This window comes from Mesitornis unicolor, unplaced genomic scaffold, assembly GCF_000695765.1.
Source record: "Mesitornis unicolor isolate BGI_N332 unplaced genomic scaffold, ASM69576v1 scaffold48588, whole genome shotgun sequence".
Lineage (NCBI taxonomy): Eukaryota > Metazoa > Chordata > Aves > Mesitornithiformes > Mesitornithidae > Mesitornis > Mesitornis unicolor.
The window spans coordinates 1,007-20,012 of NW_010200726.1; the positions used below are offsets into that span (position 1 = coordinate 1,007).

Consider the following 19,006-nt stretch of genomic DNA (forward strand, 5'->3'; position numbering starts at 1 on the left):
ACTTTCGTACAGAAACTGTGTTGCTGTCCTTAAATTAAGAGGCTGGCTAAGGATTGTAATATTTCTCCATGTTTCTGTTCCATTTTCCTTTTGTGAAATTCTGTCACGTTTGAAAATCTGTTTGCTGGAAGTGCTGTTAAGTGTTCCTGATGGCTTATTGTTGTCATTTGTCACTGCTCAGTGGCTGGATATGAACAGAAATAACTCACCTATGGATTTACCCATTTTTAGAATTTGGTTCTCTGGCTAAATGAGTACCTTTTGATTTTGGCAGATACATTGAATACATGTGTGACATGATGGCTGAAGAACCCATTATTCCTCACAGCAAGCCCATCCTTGTCAGATCAATCATCATGACTCCAGTTCCTCTTTTCAGTAAGCAGCGTAATGGCTGCAGGCCTTTTTGTGAAGTTTATGTGGGAGATGAGAGAATAACCACTACCTCCCAGGAATATGACAAAATGAAGTAAGTACAGGTTCTGGTTTGCTCTGAAACAGCACATTGTTTTCCTAGACTAACTTAAAATTAAGTCCATACTGTGAGGAGAAAACATGATTTTGCTTGTGTCAGTTGAGCAGAAAGCTGCTGTAACATGTGGAACAGTACCTCTGTCCCCTTTTAGCTGATCTTGGGTGGTAAATCATGGGAAAGAGACAATGTGGTTTAAATAGCAGCTTGGATCTGTTCCTGCAGAACATGGGGAATGATGATGGGGTGGCACAGTGGGCACTGATAGGCAGAGGTAAGCAAGACCCTCTTTCCTCTCGCTCCATGTGGTGTAAACTGGGGAAGATTGATCCCTGGTATACATGTGCTGAACTGAACATCATGTCTCAGTCATGGAAACAGTAAGGATTCCCCAGACACAGCAGCTGTAAGGAAGTGCTAGTTAGCCCCCATAAAGCTCTGGTGTCTGCTGCTGTAATATAGCACAGGAATTGCAAACAGCACTAGCAGTACTAAGTGTAAGTAGTCACAGACAGAGGAAAGATGAGAGAATACCAAAGTCCTTCTAGCTTTCTTTTAAATCCAAACCCTGTAAGGACTTTAATAAATTTGAAGAGAATAGCAACAGAAACAGCTGTGGGATGTTATAATAATGTTTTCCCCTCTTTTTCTCTACCACTGTACCTCAGTGGGAGTCCTAGGGTATCACAGCAGTGCAGCTGCACTTTATCTCTGCACTTTTCTTTGGAAAAGATTTCTTAACAATTTCCTGTCTCTTGCATTTCCCAGCAGCTCCTTGAAGACATATTTCTCCCATATTTGATTTGAGAACTACTGTTCTAAATGTCTGTTGCTTTGCTGTAGGCAGTTGTTAATCTTGTTATTTTTAGAGCAGCTTTTAATTTTAATCATTTAGAGTGAGTTCCTTCTCTGTAATAAGAACTTGAAGCAGATTTTTATGGGTTAAATTGAAGGCCTTGGAGAAACTGAACTGAACCTAAGTTAATACACTGTTATTTTCCTAAACAAAATTAACTGTGGTTATGTTTTTTCTTCAGGGAGTTTAAGATTGAAGATGGGAAAGCAGTAATTCCACTAGGTGTAACAGTCCAGGGAGATGTTCTTATTGTGATCTATCATGCTAGGTCAACACTAGGAGGCCGACTACAAGCCAAGGTAATGTTAAATTTAACACCCTACATGAAGAATTTGATTTTTTTTGTTGCAGTTTTGCATCAGACTTGTATTTGTGATCTCATTGAATATGTGGCTTTATTTGTTATTCTTCAAAGAATTGTGTGAGGTTTTCATGTACTTGGGAATTCAGCCTAGTAAGTATGTCCATTCCTAGTGCTCCGCATTAGGTGCTTTGGTAAGCATTTCCAGAAATTACTTCAATAGTGATAGCTGTTATATTTGCCTGGAAAGCTTCTAGTCAGCTTTTTCAGGCAATGATTGTTATCTGTTAACTTGCTTAACAAGACAAACTTTTAAATTTTGTACATGCAAACTGCAACCGAAGGAAAAAATATCACTCAGTAGAAAAGTGGAATTCAAGGACTGCATGTATAAAACAGGCTAGAAAAATCCATGGTTTTTTTACTGTATTTCTAGAGCCTGATTGAGGCTTTTGTAGCAAATTTTCGTTCTCGTCTTTGTTCTCCTAGAGAGAGTGCATGCTTTCTTTTTTGATTCAACTATGGATGCAAGTGTATTGCAAGATCAACAAAAAAAATATGCTGATGAAGCCTGTCTTTGAATTTCTAAAAAAGCAGTATTTTCTTTTCTTTTCTTCAGATGAGTAATCTGAATTAAATTTGGAGACCTATGTAAAAAAATAAGAAGGGGCAGTACAAAGTTTAGGTTAACTTGGGACATTATGAAAATTCATGCAGAGGTGCTTCAGACTGTTCCCATACATTTGGGGCAAACAAGCATATTCATGCATATCTACTATTACTGAAATAAATGTTTTTCCCTATGTTTTTTCTACTTTATGCGTAGGAAAGTATCAAATCTTGTCATGTTGCAGAAGTTCAGTACTTTCTTGATGTCTCCAGAGTACTATGGGGCCAGGTCTTCCAGAACATCCTAAAACTGAAAGCTCAGTGAAATGATTCAATTACTAGTGTATGATTCAATGTCATCAGTGAAGAAGGCCTACAACTGGGAAAATTCGGTCAAGTTATCTTATACTCCTTGTGCAGTCTTGGCTGCACTGGTGATAGACTTTCTTTGATGTGGTTTGTCTGCCATTTGTTCACTAATTGAAAAAGATTCTAGCACATGATGCAACAGTGGTGATCCTATTTGGAGCTTTGATGGAACAATATTCGATGTGTCCTTAGTTTTACATACTGTGAAGTGCTCTGTGAAGCTCTCTGAGAAATCTTAGGGATATTAACCACCACATTTCAGTATTGCTGTTAAGTGCCTAGAATCAGGCATTGTGAGGGTCTCCCACTTACAATTAATTTGAGAGAGGATTTAGTTTATCTTCTAGGAAATGTCTTGCATAGTACGGGATTAAGAAAACTGATTTAATAGGCTATTCAGGTTTTCATATGTAGTTCAGGGTAGGGATGGATGATATGTCAGTTTCTTGTAATGAGGAGCCCAGCACTGGACACAGAACTTCACATGTGGCCTCACCAGTGCCGAGCAGAGGGGAAAGATCACCTCCCTCAACCTCATAGCAATACTTTGCCTGTCATGTGGCTTCTGGTTATGAGGTTCAATAAATGCTTATTTACAAGGAAAGCTTTCATCATTGTATTATATCATATTTACTGGACTAACACTATATGACTTCCTTTGTAAGGACTGGCAAGACTATTCCAAGCGTGTTATACTAAAGTCAGGGAACAAATAATTGTGGACTTACTGGTTTGCTTTAATTTGGATTTGTACAAGACCAGGAGCTACATGAACCTTCTATAGTAGCATCTCATGGATTCTCAAATGCTGACCAGGCATGGGAAAGTAGGTTTTTTCTATCAGCAGACGAAAGAATTGGGGAAGCTGAATGGTTCTAGTGAATGAGTTTGGAAAAGCCATATAATTCTGTCTGGAATGGATGGTTGACTTGAAACCTTGCACAGGAAAAAGAACTCTTTGTATGTGTTATGAAATGTCCTTTTAAATATGCTGCACTTAAAACTGTTCTGTATGTACTGCTTTATATAAGACATACATTTCTTGATTAATGTATTGCACAATGTTTTTTTTCTGAGTGTACATTATTTGGAACAGTAATGGTCATGCAGTTTTCAGCCTCTAGAGGGTCTGGAAACGTTTCACAGAATTTGATAGTCTGAGGTTGGTGATGAACGGTATCTCATTCAATGTCTTCTGGTTTGTTTCTGGTAGTAATAGGTTTATGTGTGTTCTGTCTCTCAAAATAAAGTATACCTGGAATTAACTGAAATGGTAGCAAAACAAGCACTTTAAAATATTTTAATACTGAAAATACTTTGCATTATATTAAAGGCAGAACACTGTGCATACTGTTCATGTGGATTTATGCAGGTTCCCTGTATCTCTTGTTTTCAACAGATGGCTTCAATGAAGATGTTTCAGATTCAGTTCCATACAGGTTTTGTTCCCCGAAATGCCACCACAGTGAAATTTGCCAAGTATGTTGACACCCTTTTGTAGGAGACTGAAAGAAGTTTTCTTTGAAACTGTTTAATCTGACAAACCAACATATGACAAGGGGAGGAAATACAGTCAGTGTAGGAAGTAGATTACTTCAGTTGCAGTAAGATGATTCTTAGTTTTGTCACCTCAAGAAAACTAAAGGTTTTGTTCATGATGCAAAAAAAAATTATGTACCAAAATATCACCTGTTTAAAAGATATGGAGAAAGCAAATGAATGCAACATGTTTTAAGCCTTATACTAATAGCTTTACATTTCTGTCTTGGACTAGTGAATTTAATCTAGCTAGCCACTGGTATCAAGAATCTACTTGTATTGCAGGTATGATCTGGATGCTTGTGACATACAAGAAAAGTATCCTGATTTATTTCAAGTCAATCTGGAAGTAGAAGTGGAGCCCAGAGATAGACCTAGCTGTGAACAGCCGCCGTGGGATAACATGAATATAAAGGGACTGAATCCCAAGATCCTTTTCTCCACCCGAGAGGAACAGCAAGAGATTTTATCAAAATTTGGTAATGTCTTGAAAAGCTAGGAAACATTATAAAGTTTGTAATGTACTTAGTGTTTGAGACTTCTGTTTAATTTTTGACATTCCTTTAAGTGAAATAAATTTAAAAGGTGGTTTATTTGTAAATATCACTTAAAAATTTGCATTGTATGAAGGAGTATAAATTATCCTTCAATAATGGATTATAATTATCTTTGTCTTACCTCTACTGTCATTACATTTTCTTGCTTTAAAGCTATGGATATGCTATTTATGGGGATTTTAGCAAATAGAGTTGTGACAGCTAGGATTTTTAGGCAAAATGTCTTGAAAAAACTGTATTTGGCTAAACTGGCATCATTATCATTTAACTTCTTCTGAGCATTCCTCACAAATGGTCTTAACTAAAAATGGTTTTAGTGAGGTTCTTCTTACACATAGCTAAGTAATGTGGTAATTCAATTTCTCAGCTTTTCTGAATGTTTAATTTTTTTAATAGTATGTATTGCATGCTTCATCTGTAGATGCCTGCATTAGTTCCTGTTAATACTGTTCAGTGTCTGTCTTCTTCTCCTGGCATTAGTAATTAGCTTTGACATATTCATGAAGGCTCTTAAGCCTTCTCTGTGCATCCAGGATAAAAAGCACGATGGAGATTATTGTGGTGATTTTAGTACACCATATATGAGATCTTACTCTTTATTCGTAATATCATACATCTTTATTACATTTCGTTTCATACAGGGTAGTTGCTACTGTCTTACTTTTAATTTAGCAGGATATGTTTGGTTTGCGTTATGATTTAGGCAATTTTCTATTTAATTTATTTTATATAGACTTTAAAGACCCTACTGTGAACACAGCTCTTGATTCAGTACAGTTAAGGTGTTTCATTGATAATGAGGATCTGTACAAATTACTCTTGTTTTTTTAAAGCCACTTTTATTTTCTGCTTGATAAATGTAAGAGTTTCAAGTTCTATTGAAAATATTTCTTAAAACTGGTTGGAAGGGAATAGGATAAAAGCAAGTGTTGTGAACTGGTTTTATAAAACTTGCCCTGTTAAAATTGAATTTGCACTAATAACGATTTTTCATATATATTTTCTGAGACATAGTATTTCTTTCAGCATCTATGCAAGCTGCAATTGAATAAGTGGAAGGAGGGTGAAAAAGTGCTCTACCAGTTTGGTATTTAAATTTAGACAAATAGCTTTCTGCCCAGTCGTTCATCCCATTGTTTTTAGACAGTGGATGAACACTTACTACTTTAGGTAGTCTTCTTATTTGCTTTGAGGAAACCTCCTTCTCGGGAGATGATACAGCAGTAGGTAACTCAGACCAAGTCAGTCTTACACGAGACTCCCTTAATATCTTATCTCAGTAAACTAAATGTAAGGAGTAGTTAATCGCAGGACACTGTGTATTACTGAACTCCTTTTAGATGCTTATTAACAACTGTGTTCTTATCTGACTTTATACTCTGGGGTTTTCCAATAGCTGCCTTTGCTTTTTTCTTATGTTGGGTTACTTATTGCAGATCTTCATAGCTATTGTCTCTTTTAGAGGATGGTTGGTACAATTGAGGTGTTAATTCCATTTTCTGCAAATGAATGCATGAGTGTTTTGCTATGAGTCTGGTTTAATTTAATGTTAGTTGAATTCAAAGTCTTACCAGCCTTTGCAGTTGAAACAAAGCTAATGATGCAAATTTCACATGGGAAGTGGGGGTTGGAATTTCTTTGCAGAGTAATAGATACTTTGAGATGATTGTCTTGCTGTGGCAGTCAGTCTGAAAGTGAAATACCAGCTGCTATGACCAGGACTGAGTCTTAGAAGTTTTTCCTCTAAGTATTCTGACTTAAAATATATCTTACAGGAAAACCAGAGCTGCCTAGACAACCAGGTTCAACTGCACAATATGAAGCAGAAGCATCCCAGCTAGAGCAGTCTTCAGAAAGTGTACCTACTGAGACAGAATCCCCACACAGCAGTAGTACCGATGCAAATAACTTCTTTCATTCCCTGGACTGGAAAGGTACAGATTTTCCTCTGAAGTAACTATTTGTTTCATGTTTGTTGTCTTGTACACCTTCCAATGAGTGCTTAAGATGCATTATACAATAAAAGTCACTATTTCACCAGACCATGAGAAAAAGCTATTTAAAGAGTGAGCTCTGCAGGTTAGCAAGTGGTCATTCTGTTTCATTTGGATAAAAAGTAATAGTTTTTGGTGACATGTGTAACTTAAATGATGAGCTACATTTTCCTTTTCTGCAAAAATCTTAGCCGTAAAGGTCTGCAACAAAGCCTCTGCATTCCCACAGCCCCACTTGGGCTGGCTGAGGAACAGAGGAAACATAGTAGCCTAGCCAGTAGGGCCCAGATCAGTAAGTATGGACTGAGAAAATGTAACTTTATAGTGCATGTTTTAGTCCTTTTTTTGGGGTTCTGCTTTGGCAAAAATGTCAGTAACTGTTTATGCTATCACTGAATGCTGTCACTGAATGGAGCTGCAGTTACTGAGTGGTCTTCTAACCCATAAGGGGCACAATATCCTGAAGTGGATGTCCAAGTCAGTCTCACTTTTTAAAAAATCTGTAATACTTGCCCTTGCACAGTGGAAAGTATGGTAGTGAACTGCCCCTTTGCCTGCCCTGTACAAAGAGGTGGTAGGCAACAGTTCTTTCTTTTAATCAATTCTTTTGTCAGCTTTAATTAAGGGTAGATTTTTATATGATCTCACTATATGAGTCTCTTATGCTAGTTGGCAGAAGACTCCTTGTAATCTAAAGCTGTTACTTATTTTTATTCAAGAAGGAAAAAGTCCGGAAAGTGGAGTAGAGGACAGTTCATCTAAAAATGATCATGTTCAGCTATCTGATGACAGAGAAGAGAGTGTTCCTTCAGATGAGGAATTCCCTACGTTTTCAGGCGAAGAAAGTGCAGTAATTGTTGACGAAAAAGACTCTATTACTCCAGAAGGAGAGTTGTTCTTTGAAGCCAATTTTGAAGCTCAATCTGCACTGTTACAAAAATCTCTTCCTGAAGAGAATGTGGACTTACTGGGTCTAGACTCTGATATTTCACCAGAACAGAAACAACCTATCTTGGAAGTAAACTTTTCATCAAGTAATACTGACTTGTTGAACAATCTGTTCGTGGGTAATGTATCACAGATTTCAGAAGAGCCCACTGGAGATCTTCTTGGACAAGGAACAGATTTCTTTTTCAGCAGTCAGTCTCAACATACAGCTGCTACTCAGGTTACATCTTCGGCAGCAGCTATGTCTTCAGGTGTGTAAGTTTAACATCAGTATTCTTCAGCTGTCCAACAGATAAAAACTGCTGCTTGCATTGTGTTTAGAAAATGAATACCATGTTTTGATCTGTACACTGAAGACACTGGTCTATAGCAAGATTCTGCATCGGACAGGTATCCTATTAGCTTTAAGCCATATAAATGGAAAAGTATCAAATTTTGAATTTAAAGGAGACTCAGTATTCTTAAAGAAACCATAGCTCTCCCATACAAATGTTACATGCTAGATAATTTTCTAAATCTCCATGTAACTATCTTCTCTTGCTGAGGCATAGAATTGTAATAACTTACTGCTTGCCTGCGCTTTACATAAAGCAATAGCATTAGATGCGGTACAGAGCTGTGCTGGTCAGGTCAAATGTCTGCGTGGGATTTTTGAGTGTTAATCACATAACGTTGCTAGGCAACTGAAAATCCTGTAGATTACTGTTCAAATTGGTGTGATAGTAGTACTGCTGAAAGGTATTTTCTTCCTAGTTCTACTGACGGTTGTTGGTAGGTCTGTGTCCTGCAAGAAACTGTTACACACTGCTGCCCCTGTGGCATTTAAACAAGGTGTTTTAGTTTAGAGGTTCTGGTCCTCTTACCAGTGCCTTAGATCTGTTACGTGACTACACAGCAATTCTCTGTCTGAAGTTACAGTAAGAGTCTTGCAAGTATTTGTCAGATAATCTGGGAAACTGTTACAAGGTTTAGATTTTTGCATAATAATTCACTTAGACTAAAAGATTTAATATACATACAGCTGCAGCTTGTTTTTGTAGAGCACTTGTGATTTCACAGAGTGATTTCAAGTATTTCTTTTGAAGCAATTCGATATTGATCTTCTTTACTGTAGTCAAAGGTAAATTAAGTGATTGCTCATTTACACAGGCAGAAGACTATAAAAAGGAAGCTTTATTAGTTTGTCTGTCTTTAACTGCCATTCTTATATCAACTGCATAAAACACCTGAGCAGTAGTCATGTATGTATCTCATTCTACCTTTGAATTGGATAAAAGAAAGATAATTGCAGAAGTAAGAATATTTAGCTGCTGTTGTATTTCAGTTTGCACATCAGACTTGTATTTGAGGCTTTGTGTACTTGTGATGCTATAGTAAAATAGCTTGATGACAATCCAGGAGGTTTTTTTGGAATGTTACCGAGTCCTGTACAATGAAGTCATCACCCCAGGATGCGCTGAGGCACTATGGCAGGATTATTCCTTCTCAGCGTCTGAGTGCGTCTGGCAGGAGTCCCTGGGCTCTTAAAGATTTTGACCCTAGAGGGCAGCAGAAAGGGAAGATCTGGAGCCATGATTCCAGCAGACTGTCACATGCTACCCCATGCTCACTATAAATACTCTTCCAGTTAGTTTTTTCTTCATTGTGATCACTAGAGACCTGTTGAAAGCCTTGCTGCTGTTGGTTTTCATTCTTGACTTGACAAGCTTTCTGCCCCAGAGTCACCAATGCCTTCAAGTCAAAGTGGTAGTATGAATGTTTTACTTGATATTATTTTTAGTAGTTTAGTCTGTTTTGTTTAAATTCTTCAGAAGTTTGGCATTATAGAGTGTTTAATAAATGTATTATTCTGTTTGTATGCAGATGTTTATTCACATTTAATGTGTATCTTGCATGGATGAAATTAACAATGTTATTAAACATATGCAGACTTGCTAAGGATTTGTGTTTGATGACATAGCTGTTCATATTGTGTATAGCTGAAATACTTTTTGTATAGACATGGAAGTACAGCTGTCTAGAGGAAGAGAATGGTGACTTTTTGCCATTAAAAATTGTCAGAAGGCTGCTGCAGTCACCAACGTGAACTCTACATTCGTCTGTGCCTTCAGAGGAGTAAAGCTTTTTCAACTTTATCTTATGACAAATTTTAGAATAATTTTATGTTCTGCTTCTTTTTTTAGCTGATCCTTTTGACCCATTCATAATGTCATCAAGTTCAGAAAATCAAGCCCAGTCTAGTCCAGACTTCTTTGGGGACTTTCTCAATCCAAGCTCAACATCTGCAACTAGTACATTTCCTTCCACACATAGTTCACTTCCTCCTTCTTCCAGCTCAGATTTCTTAAATTTAGGTAAGTGTGCTGCTGATGTTCTCTTTCTCAACAGTTTTTGGTGCTCTGTGCATTTGTCTTCCAGCTTAGTCAAGGCGGATTAGTGTCTCAATAGATACACTTGTTGTGACTGCTGTTTTAATTAGCTCTGTGTTCTGGGAATGCAGATACAAAAGCACCAAGTAGCAAGGGTTTCCCGTATAATGCAATACTAATGTTTATGATGTGAGAGGATTCCTAACACTCCTAACCTTCTGTAAGGAGCTGGAGTTACCTATGAGGGCTCTTAAAACTGAGCATACACAAACACCTGCAAATTTACTTTCTAGATGGCAGAATGCTATTTTGATTGCATTCAAATTAAGATTTTCTGGAAGCCTTGAAAAAGAAATAAGTGAGTCAAGTTATATTACAGCAGGTTTTTAGAATGCAGGCTGAGGCTAGCTTGGGCATTCTTGACCTGAATGCATTCTGGTAATACACTTAAGAAGACATTATGTAATACGCTAATCTTATTTTTTTCATTTACTTTCTCTGATGTATTCTTGGTGAAGCCTTTTCCTCTTGCATTTAATTTAAAATCTATTCAAAAAGCTTTGTGATATGTTCAGTCTTCTTATATCTCCATCCTAAGCATCTTATTTCCAAAGCGTTACTAAATAGAGCTTCTAAGCATGCTCATTCTTTAAGGAGAAACATATCCTTCCAAAAATGGTGGAATGGTAGAACCAGAATTGTTGCTTTTTAAATCTAATTTTAAAAGAAAAGCATGGATCCCTTCCATAGGGATGGAAGTTGTGTTCAGTCTGTAACACTCTCCTCTGGTGTTCCCCTGCTCCTGCATGGCTACTTCCCATGGGAAAGTCTTTCAAAAACATGGGTCTCCATAGGCTACAGTCTTTCAGGAACAGGCTGCTCCAGTCTGGGTCCCCCATGGCCTGCAGCTACTCCCAGAAGCCTCCATCTGTGTGGGCTCCTCGACATGTGCTGTGGCTTCCGCCATGGCATGGCCAGCTGCGTGGGGTCCTCCACAGGCTGCGGTGTGGACTTCTGCTCTGCTGTGGTCTTCTCTATGGGCTGGAGGGGAATCTCTGCTCTGGGACCTGGAGCATCTTCTCCCCCTCCTTCTCCACTGACCTTGATGGCTGCAGGGCTGTGTCTCTCACACTTTTTCTCACTCCTCTCATGGTTGCTGTGCAGTGTTCTTCACCCTTTCTTACAGATGTTTTCCCAGAGGTACCACCATCTCGCCTGAGGGGCTCGGCTGTGTTCTGTGGTGGGTCTGTTTGAGCTGGCTGTCCAGCATGGAGCAGCCTAGGCCTCTTCTCACAAAGACAACCCTGCAGACGCCTGCTTATGAATTGGAGGCAGTTAGAAATGGTGGCATCACAATCCTCACCCTGAATCCAGGAACATTTTCTTCCCAGAGCTTACTGTGTCTAACTCCTTGTTAGACAGTCGGTTTAGTTGACACTGCTTCTGGCTGATGCAGTCTGAGTGTTAGTTACAGAGAAGCTGGATAAAAAGATGCAGTATTTGCTTGGCTGAGACAAGAGCTTCCTTCTTGAAATGAAAGGCTAGTCAGCTGATTGCTCTCTTTACCATCTATTTAGGTGTTATATTCTAGCTATGGTTGATTGTGCTGAGAGGATCCTGCTTGCTGCTTCCTTTGCAACATTTATGTTGTTGTTAAAGTAACAGGTGTATGTTTGTTCTATAATTGCACAGTTGCCTGTCTTATGACACTATTGTTGTCACTGCATGAGGTTACCAAACAAATGATGATTTTTCTTCTGTTCAGTATAATATTTGATAAGTACTAATCTGTGGAGCGTCATCTCAGCAGGGACTTCTGGAGGTTGTCTAGTTAATCTGCTCAAAGGAGGGTTAAGTAGAGCAGGCTGCTCAGGACCAAGTTCTTGCTGATTTTTATTATTTCTGAGGTTGCAGACTCTACAACTTCTATGAGCAATCTGTGCCAGTGTTTGACTGCTCTTACAGAAAAAAATACATTTGTTTAAATGGTGTTTCCTGTGTTTTATTTTGTGCCTATTGCCTCTCATCCTTCCATTAGGCAACACTGAGAAGAGTCTGGCTCAGTCTTTGCTTCTTCCCATTAAGTATTTATACACATTGATAAGATTGCCCACACCTGTCCTTCTCTTCTCCACATTAAACAATACCAGCACCCTCAGTGTGCTCTCAGATCAGAGGTGTTATAATCCCTACATAACAGAACAGTGTTGTGTACTAAATTTCAGTTGGAAAAATACAGAAATGTGAATTTCTGCTCTCTGAATGTTTACTTGGAACCTCAAGGGCACCACCATCGATGTTCAGCTGTTACTAACCTTTGAGCAAGTACAGAAGAAAAAAATATTTTGACATTTCAATGGTCATTGTTCTCATTTCAGTGCGTATTGTTTTATACCTGTTCTTTCTGATTTTGATTGAGAACTTGCACCCTGGTAAATGCATTAGCATACCTTCTATTTTAATGTAATTTTTGGAGCTTTCTGTCAACATAGGGAAAAGATATTTAAAATGTACCCATGTTCTTCTCTTCAGTGTACTGTTTTACAGTGATTTGGAAGAACTGTGTTGGGAAGGCAGAAAAAAGTGCAAACACAAGGTCATTACAGTGAGAAACAAATTTAAATTCACTGAAAATAAAGTAGTAGTAGTAGTATCAACATTCATTCAAAACAAGCAGTAGCAAGGAGACACAGTGAATCTGCTTTTGAAGCAGTAATAGGTGTCTGGAATTAGATTGTAGTGCTGGATAAGCTTCCTTTGGTAGTAAACAATTACTAAACCTCTATAGATACCAGGAGAAAAGTGGTTTCAGTGTACACAAGTGAAATAATTAGAATTTCAAGCTTATATTTCTCAATGTGGCTTAAAATTTAAAATCATAGAAGTTTTAAAATGTAATTTCAGTTTGTAGGAAAGGTAGTTCTTGAATGTAGTTCTTAAAGAATATCTGATGTGCTAAGACATTCTGTCCTGTAATATTAAAATATTGAGCAGTTGCTGTTAAAATGGCAGTGTATTAACAAAGTAATACAATTTTCTGTGAAATGCTGTAGTAAATTAGCAGAGAAGCTAGTAGATGGGACAGCTGTTCACTTCAGAATCAGTAACCTGCTCTTTAGTGGCCACACTCGCAAAAACAAGCTATTGTCAGTAGCCACAGGATTGTCCACTTTTCCTAAGGAGATATCTGTTCAGTTAACTTTTTTGAGAATAGAATTGGTTCTGGATATGTAAGTAGCAGGTCATCTCTAATGCAAATGGAGTTAGGAGTGTATTTTTCCCTGTGAGAATGAGCTGATCTGATCAAAAGTTAGCAGAGGGTGTAGAAGTTGATCAGAAGAAACATGAGTGACCAGCGTAGCTTTCTCCTGAGTAGAAGTGTGTTCTCAGTCAGGCTTTAGACAAGGTTAAAAAAACACTTGCGTCATACTAAACTAGCCTCTTGGTTCACAGAAAATCCTGCTGTCCTCTGTGATTAAAGGATTTCCTGTAGAGATGACAAGTTAAAGAAAACCTAATATGAAGTTGTGTGCAGGATGTAGTAAAATGCAGGTCTCTTATTTTAGGAAGCTGGAAAGTGTGATCTGATTACCGCCAACTTACTCTTACATCTTAGCTCGGTTTGAGCAGTGTTAATAAAGAGCTATGCCCTCACCTCCTGTGGTTTACTGCTGTATGGCTAAGGATTATAAATAAACACATTAAAGAACTTAGGGGATGAGCAGGTGTGGATCTGCTTGCCCATGATCTCAGTTGCTTCAACATTCAGAATATTTAGCTATGCTTCCTATTTTATCCTTTCTTTAGATATTCTGCTCCTTTACTTTAATGTGTCTCTATGTACTCCAGTGTGTCAGGTTCAAAGAATATGGGATTTAGCATGTGGTCTTGTCATACCATTTCAGAATATGTAGAAGTCAGTATCATGTTGGTAATGCTATTTCTTGATGTTAAGATCTATTGTAATGCTCAAATTGTAAAACTAGATAGACTGTAGTGCAAGAATAAACAGTTCAAGGAGGTGATTAATCTTGTCTGTTCTGTATATTGCACATTGTACTCTGTTTTAAGGTTTTTGTGATAGAAGTGTAGTGGATGTCTGAGCTTGTACTATTCATAGTGAGTTTACTGCTATACATAGAATTAGGCTACGCGCTGCTTTGTTCAGGGTGGAGAAGGTGATGAACTTGACTGCCCGTAAACCAGCTGTTATAAAACACTTGATTCCCATACTGCGTTCTCAGTCCTTCAAATGCTCTCAGCTGTAGTTTACTTTATTCTTATTTCACTGAACTTGGTTTTATAATTGGAAAAGTGTTAGTTCCTTAAGTGGTTGTAGATTTTCTCATGCCCCTGTAAAATCTTGTAATAGAGAGATCATAAGCCGAGATGATTTCTAACTTGAAAATCAATACTAAAATTAGTTCAAGGCACACTTAACATTTGGGAGTAGCATATGGTACTGAAAATTTCCAAGCTGGTGAGTGGATGCTTTTGGATATTTTCACATTTATAGCCAGTGACAGTGCTGTGTAGCAGATAGCTGGGGTCCTGAGTACTGAGGCAAATACATACTGTTTCCTCTGTAGTTTCAGAGGCAGGGAGATGAGGCTTAAGTCTGGAGAAAGGACTGAAAGTAGTGCTATACTTTCAGAAGACTTTCGCTCCCTCACATAGTTTATTCTGATGACATCCTTCACATGTAGCTGAGACGACCCTGCTGTAATACAGGCTCTTGACAGACATTTGTTGCAAAGTATTTGATGTGCTATCTTTGCAACTGTAAGATGCAGTGTAAGTTTATCTTATCTAATTATAAATGGAATTAGTGGATTGAGGTGGTGGAGGGGGTATTTAATTTGCTTCAAATTACTTCCTCAAATAAGACAAAAGAGCTTGTGAGATTTGGTATCAGTATTCAGAATGTAACGTTGAAAAGCTGAGAAGTGAAGAGCCATGATGTAATAGTCAAAATGCCAAAAGCATCAAAATGTCACCATTCCTGTGAGAACGGTTAGGTTAATTTTCCAAACTCTAGGTCTTTTGGAGGTCTTAGAGTACCATTAAACATACTGCCTCTGCTGAAACTTCACCTCTCCCTGTGTAGCACTGACTGTTTTCATAGCATTGAAGCGGTGGTTACATTCGAAAGCTGTCATGCTTCACAGTGAAGCCTCTGCAAGCTGTGTTCAAAACGGATGCTCAGAGCTAGCAAGCAGCTTTGAATGTTCCTTACCCAGGACCTTTCATGCTGAGGATGGCTCACCTCATACTGTGAGAAAGAGGGGAGCCATTTGCAAGTGTCAGGGGTGGCAGTTGTAACCCTGTGTTGAACGGAACACTTTCTAGAAGTTAGTGGAAGCACTCTTGCATCCTTCTGAATGTGACTGTTCCCTTGTTTTCAGTTGGCATGGTGGTTTTGCTTTACACTTAGAAAAGCAGCTTTTATCCATGAAGCTAATGATTCTCAATCTTTTCTTTGAAGAGATCACTCTTCCTGTATGCTGCTCTTTAATTGGATGCCTTTTATTCATATGTTGAACCTATTAGTTTGGGGCCATTATTATTTTAGGGCTATTAGTTTGTCAAGAGCTCCCTTTGTCATGTGAGGCCTGGGGCTGTCAAACCTGCATTTTGAAGTGACCCCACTCCACCTGTGTAGCACCCAGACTGCTGAGCAATAGAGCACCATGTCATGAAGCACTGCTGCTTTCTGGTTACCTGCAATGTTGTCAGGAAGAGTAGTGTGCCCTGAAGCTATCCCTTAGCTAGTCCTTTTGCCCTGAAGACCTAAGCTGTTAAATTCATAGCATTGCCTGTGCATGAAAATATCTCCTCTATGAAGTGCATGGGATGTTTCAAATAAAAATGAAGTAATTCCAGTGGTAAAACCCTTTTGAGGTTTATTTAAGACTGCATGATTGTGTTAAGGAGAAATTTTAAGGAAGCCATGTGGTTGGCCACTGCAGCTGACAATGTAGTACACGGTTCTGTTGGTACTGGCAAAATATCTATTTTTGATTGTTTTCTTAAAAGAATAATCAGAAGGTTTTTTTTTTCTTCTGTAGGGAATTTAACACCAGAGCCGCCTAAAATATCATCTTCTACAAGCCACCCAGATCTCCTCAGTGGTTGGGATTCTTGGGCAGATTCCTCAGCAACCAGCAATGTAGCGTCACCACAGCTAAAGCCTCTTTTTGAAGGTATTTTGAAATGAAGTTATTCCATTAGAGGGAATACAGAATACTCAAAACTTGGTCAGTTTAATTGCTTGAAACTGCTGAAAATGTCTTCATGTCTTTTTGCTTTCTTGCTTAAAGGACTCCATACTCTTGTGCTTAAATGCCTCTTTATTAAGGCACTTGTGTAGTTTTTCAGAATAAGTTCAAGGCAGAACAGCCAAATTGTTTCAGCTGTCTGTAGTCATGGTGATTCTTATCATGGTAAAAGATGTCATGGAGCTGAATGCTGGGGAGGTTCACACAAGGTGTTGTGGAAATAGTACTTTTATTGATTCTCTCAATTTCCAGATACACCATGTACATGATGCATTTTCTTATTATACAGGTCAAGCTTTTACCACAGGGAGCCAGTCCAATGTGTCTTCAAATCTGTCTTTCAGCCAGGCTAAATCTCAGAACTTTGATCCTTTTGCTGATCTTGCCAATCTTGGATCTGGTCTTCCAGGTGAGATCTTACATTTATTGGTACAAGAAGCGAATAAAACCACAGAGGCATTAAGTATAGCCTCCTAAAAGTAACTGATAGCTTATATAAAGGAAGCTGTTTCCTTTTAGTTTTTAATGACCAGCTCGAGGCAACTGCTAAGAGCAGACAATTTACAAGAAAAGATCAATTATTTACAGAGATTGTGTAAAACATCTAGAATAATCCCTGTGCATGGCAGGGGTATTGCCCTAAATGATCTTTAAGGTCTCTTCCAATCCAAACCGTTTTATCGTAATAATATTTCAGAAGATAACAGTTGAAAATGTATAAATACTTGATATAGAAACAGTATAAATACTTAATGCTTCAGAATGTAGTTGAGAAGGTAAGAGAAACCAGAGGTCGCTGGTTTAGTAACTGAGCATGAGGTTCCTTATCTAGCATTGATTGATACTGTGCTGTGAAGGATATAAAATGAAAGCTGTGTCACTGTGCTAGTGAACCTTCTCAGGCTTAAACTGAATTTTCAGGGAGTTACAAGAACTGGTGTTTAGACTTGTTGTATTTTTCATAGGTGTTTTTTGACCTTAACTTGTAAGTTGTTATTCTGGAAGAAAAGTTATGTGATGAAAACTGCTTAATTAGGAATACTATATAAACAGAAAAGAAACACTGCTACTAACTACCTTTAGTTATTTTATCAGGCTAGTGGTAGGATACTAGTAGTGTTCTGTGATAGTTGTTCTCACACTCTTAAATTCTAAGAATGATCTTGTACTAGAAAGTAGGACTGTAATGTAAAGTTCCTGCTTCCAAAAAGTCTAGATTTATCTAAATTCAGTCATCATGCTATTTGTTTTAGAATAAAAAAATATCATGCTTATTCTCATCAGTGAGACAAAAAGCTGAATAATGAATTTTAAACGCTGAAACTTTATTCTGCTCAATATGCTTACACTGAGTATTGTAAACTACAGAAAAGGCCCTGTGTGTTCTTCCAAAATTAGTAGGAGGTGAAGCTGTTAAGCAGTGCTATTTATACTGATACAGTGAATGGAAATGGGATACTAAAAATTGAGTCAATAGTCTATTGACAGACAGAGGCCTATAGATCACACCAGGATGATTACAACAGTATCTTCTGCGGGCTTCAGTGCTTTTTTTACTTATGTGCAATTTCCCTGCTAGTGCTGCTTTAGAGTAATCTTCTCATCTTTCTTAAGCAGTAGTGGAAGAAATCACTAGAGACTTTGAAAGCACTCATTTGAAAATATCCTCACTATATTACTTTTTCTTGATCACATAGTTTTTCAGTGTCCTCTGCACAGTAACAGATGTTGAAGTGTAATGAACTGGGTGGGCAGAACCACTGTCACTGAAGAATTATTTCTGGCTTTACACATGCCTGGCTGATCACACAAGAGTGAATGCTTCTGCTAAAATTCACAGTTGAAAACTTGAGTTGTAAGGAGTCAGAAGACTTTCTGTAATGGCTCTAGCTCCTGCCAGCCAAGTAACCTGTTAATGAGACTCTTCACTTCATTTTACGTACTTGGGCTTTCTCTTCTATAGTGGTATCACTGTAAACTGTGTGGTTAGATGTCATGACCAAACCGTCCTAATTGTATTAAACAAGTGACAGATACTGAGCTGAGAAACTAATTTAGTATTTATTGTTAGGTTCCTCCAGTGGTGGGCTCTCGAGTAGTGGCTTCGGTCAGAAGACTGTTCCACCTCAGAAGTTGGGAAATCAGTGGCAGAAATCCACAAAACCCCAGAGTACTTCATGGCAGTCCCAGACTAAATCCAGCACAGCAGCTAAACCCAATTACACAGTAAACTTCAGTGTTATTGGTGGACGAGAAGAAAGAGGAATCAGAACCCCAAGCTTTGGTAAGTTTTCTGAAGGCATTCCTTATAATGGCCTCTGTGAAGTTAGTCAGATGTGCTGTACGCAGCAGAAACTCTTGTACCTTCGTCTTTTTATTTATATTTAGGTTGTATCTAGTAGAAACCTGGAAAGAACTTAGCAAATCTGGTGTCCTGCTTTTGTAGAGCTACACTAGAATATTGCAGAGACGAGCTGACCATGGCCCAGATATGTGCAAGTTTGGACATAAAATCTTAAGGCTATATTCACTCGTCTACATGGGTACTGGTTTTGTATCACTGGGTTAGAAAGGTAAATTTGATTTACCCAGGGAGAGATGGTTGATAGTGTTTCTTCATGCTAGTCCACTTGTGATACACAGATAAAAGGATGCAATGTTTTTCCTAGCTGAAGATAATAGCTAGTCACAGAATCACAGAATATTAGAAGTTG

At 38.2% G+C, this 19,006-nt stretch overlaps 1 protein-coding gene across 1 annotated transcript; it reads left to right on the forward strand.

Annotated features, from left to right (window-relative positions):
- Positions 1-274: 274 nt before the first annotated feature.
- LOC104544860 (cyclin-G-associated kinase-like) lies at positions 275-18,576 on the forward strand (the record flags this gene model as incomplete). Its single annotated transcript, XM_010189841.1, has 10 exons — positions 275-469; positions 1,510-1,627; positions 4,007-4,086; positions 4,432-4,625; positions 6,479-6,637; positions 7,417-7,896; positions 9,829-9,999; positions 16,083-16,217; positions 16,582-16,701; positions 18,364-18,576. Coding segments are annotated over 10 exons (1,865 nt in total), but the record flags the coding sequence as incomplete, so codon positions are not given.
- Positions 18,577-19,006: the final 430 nt, after the last annotated feature.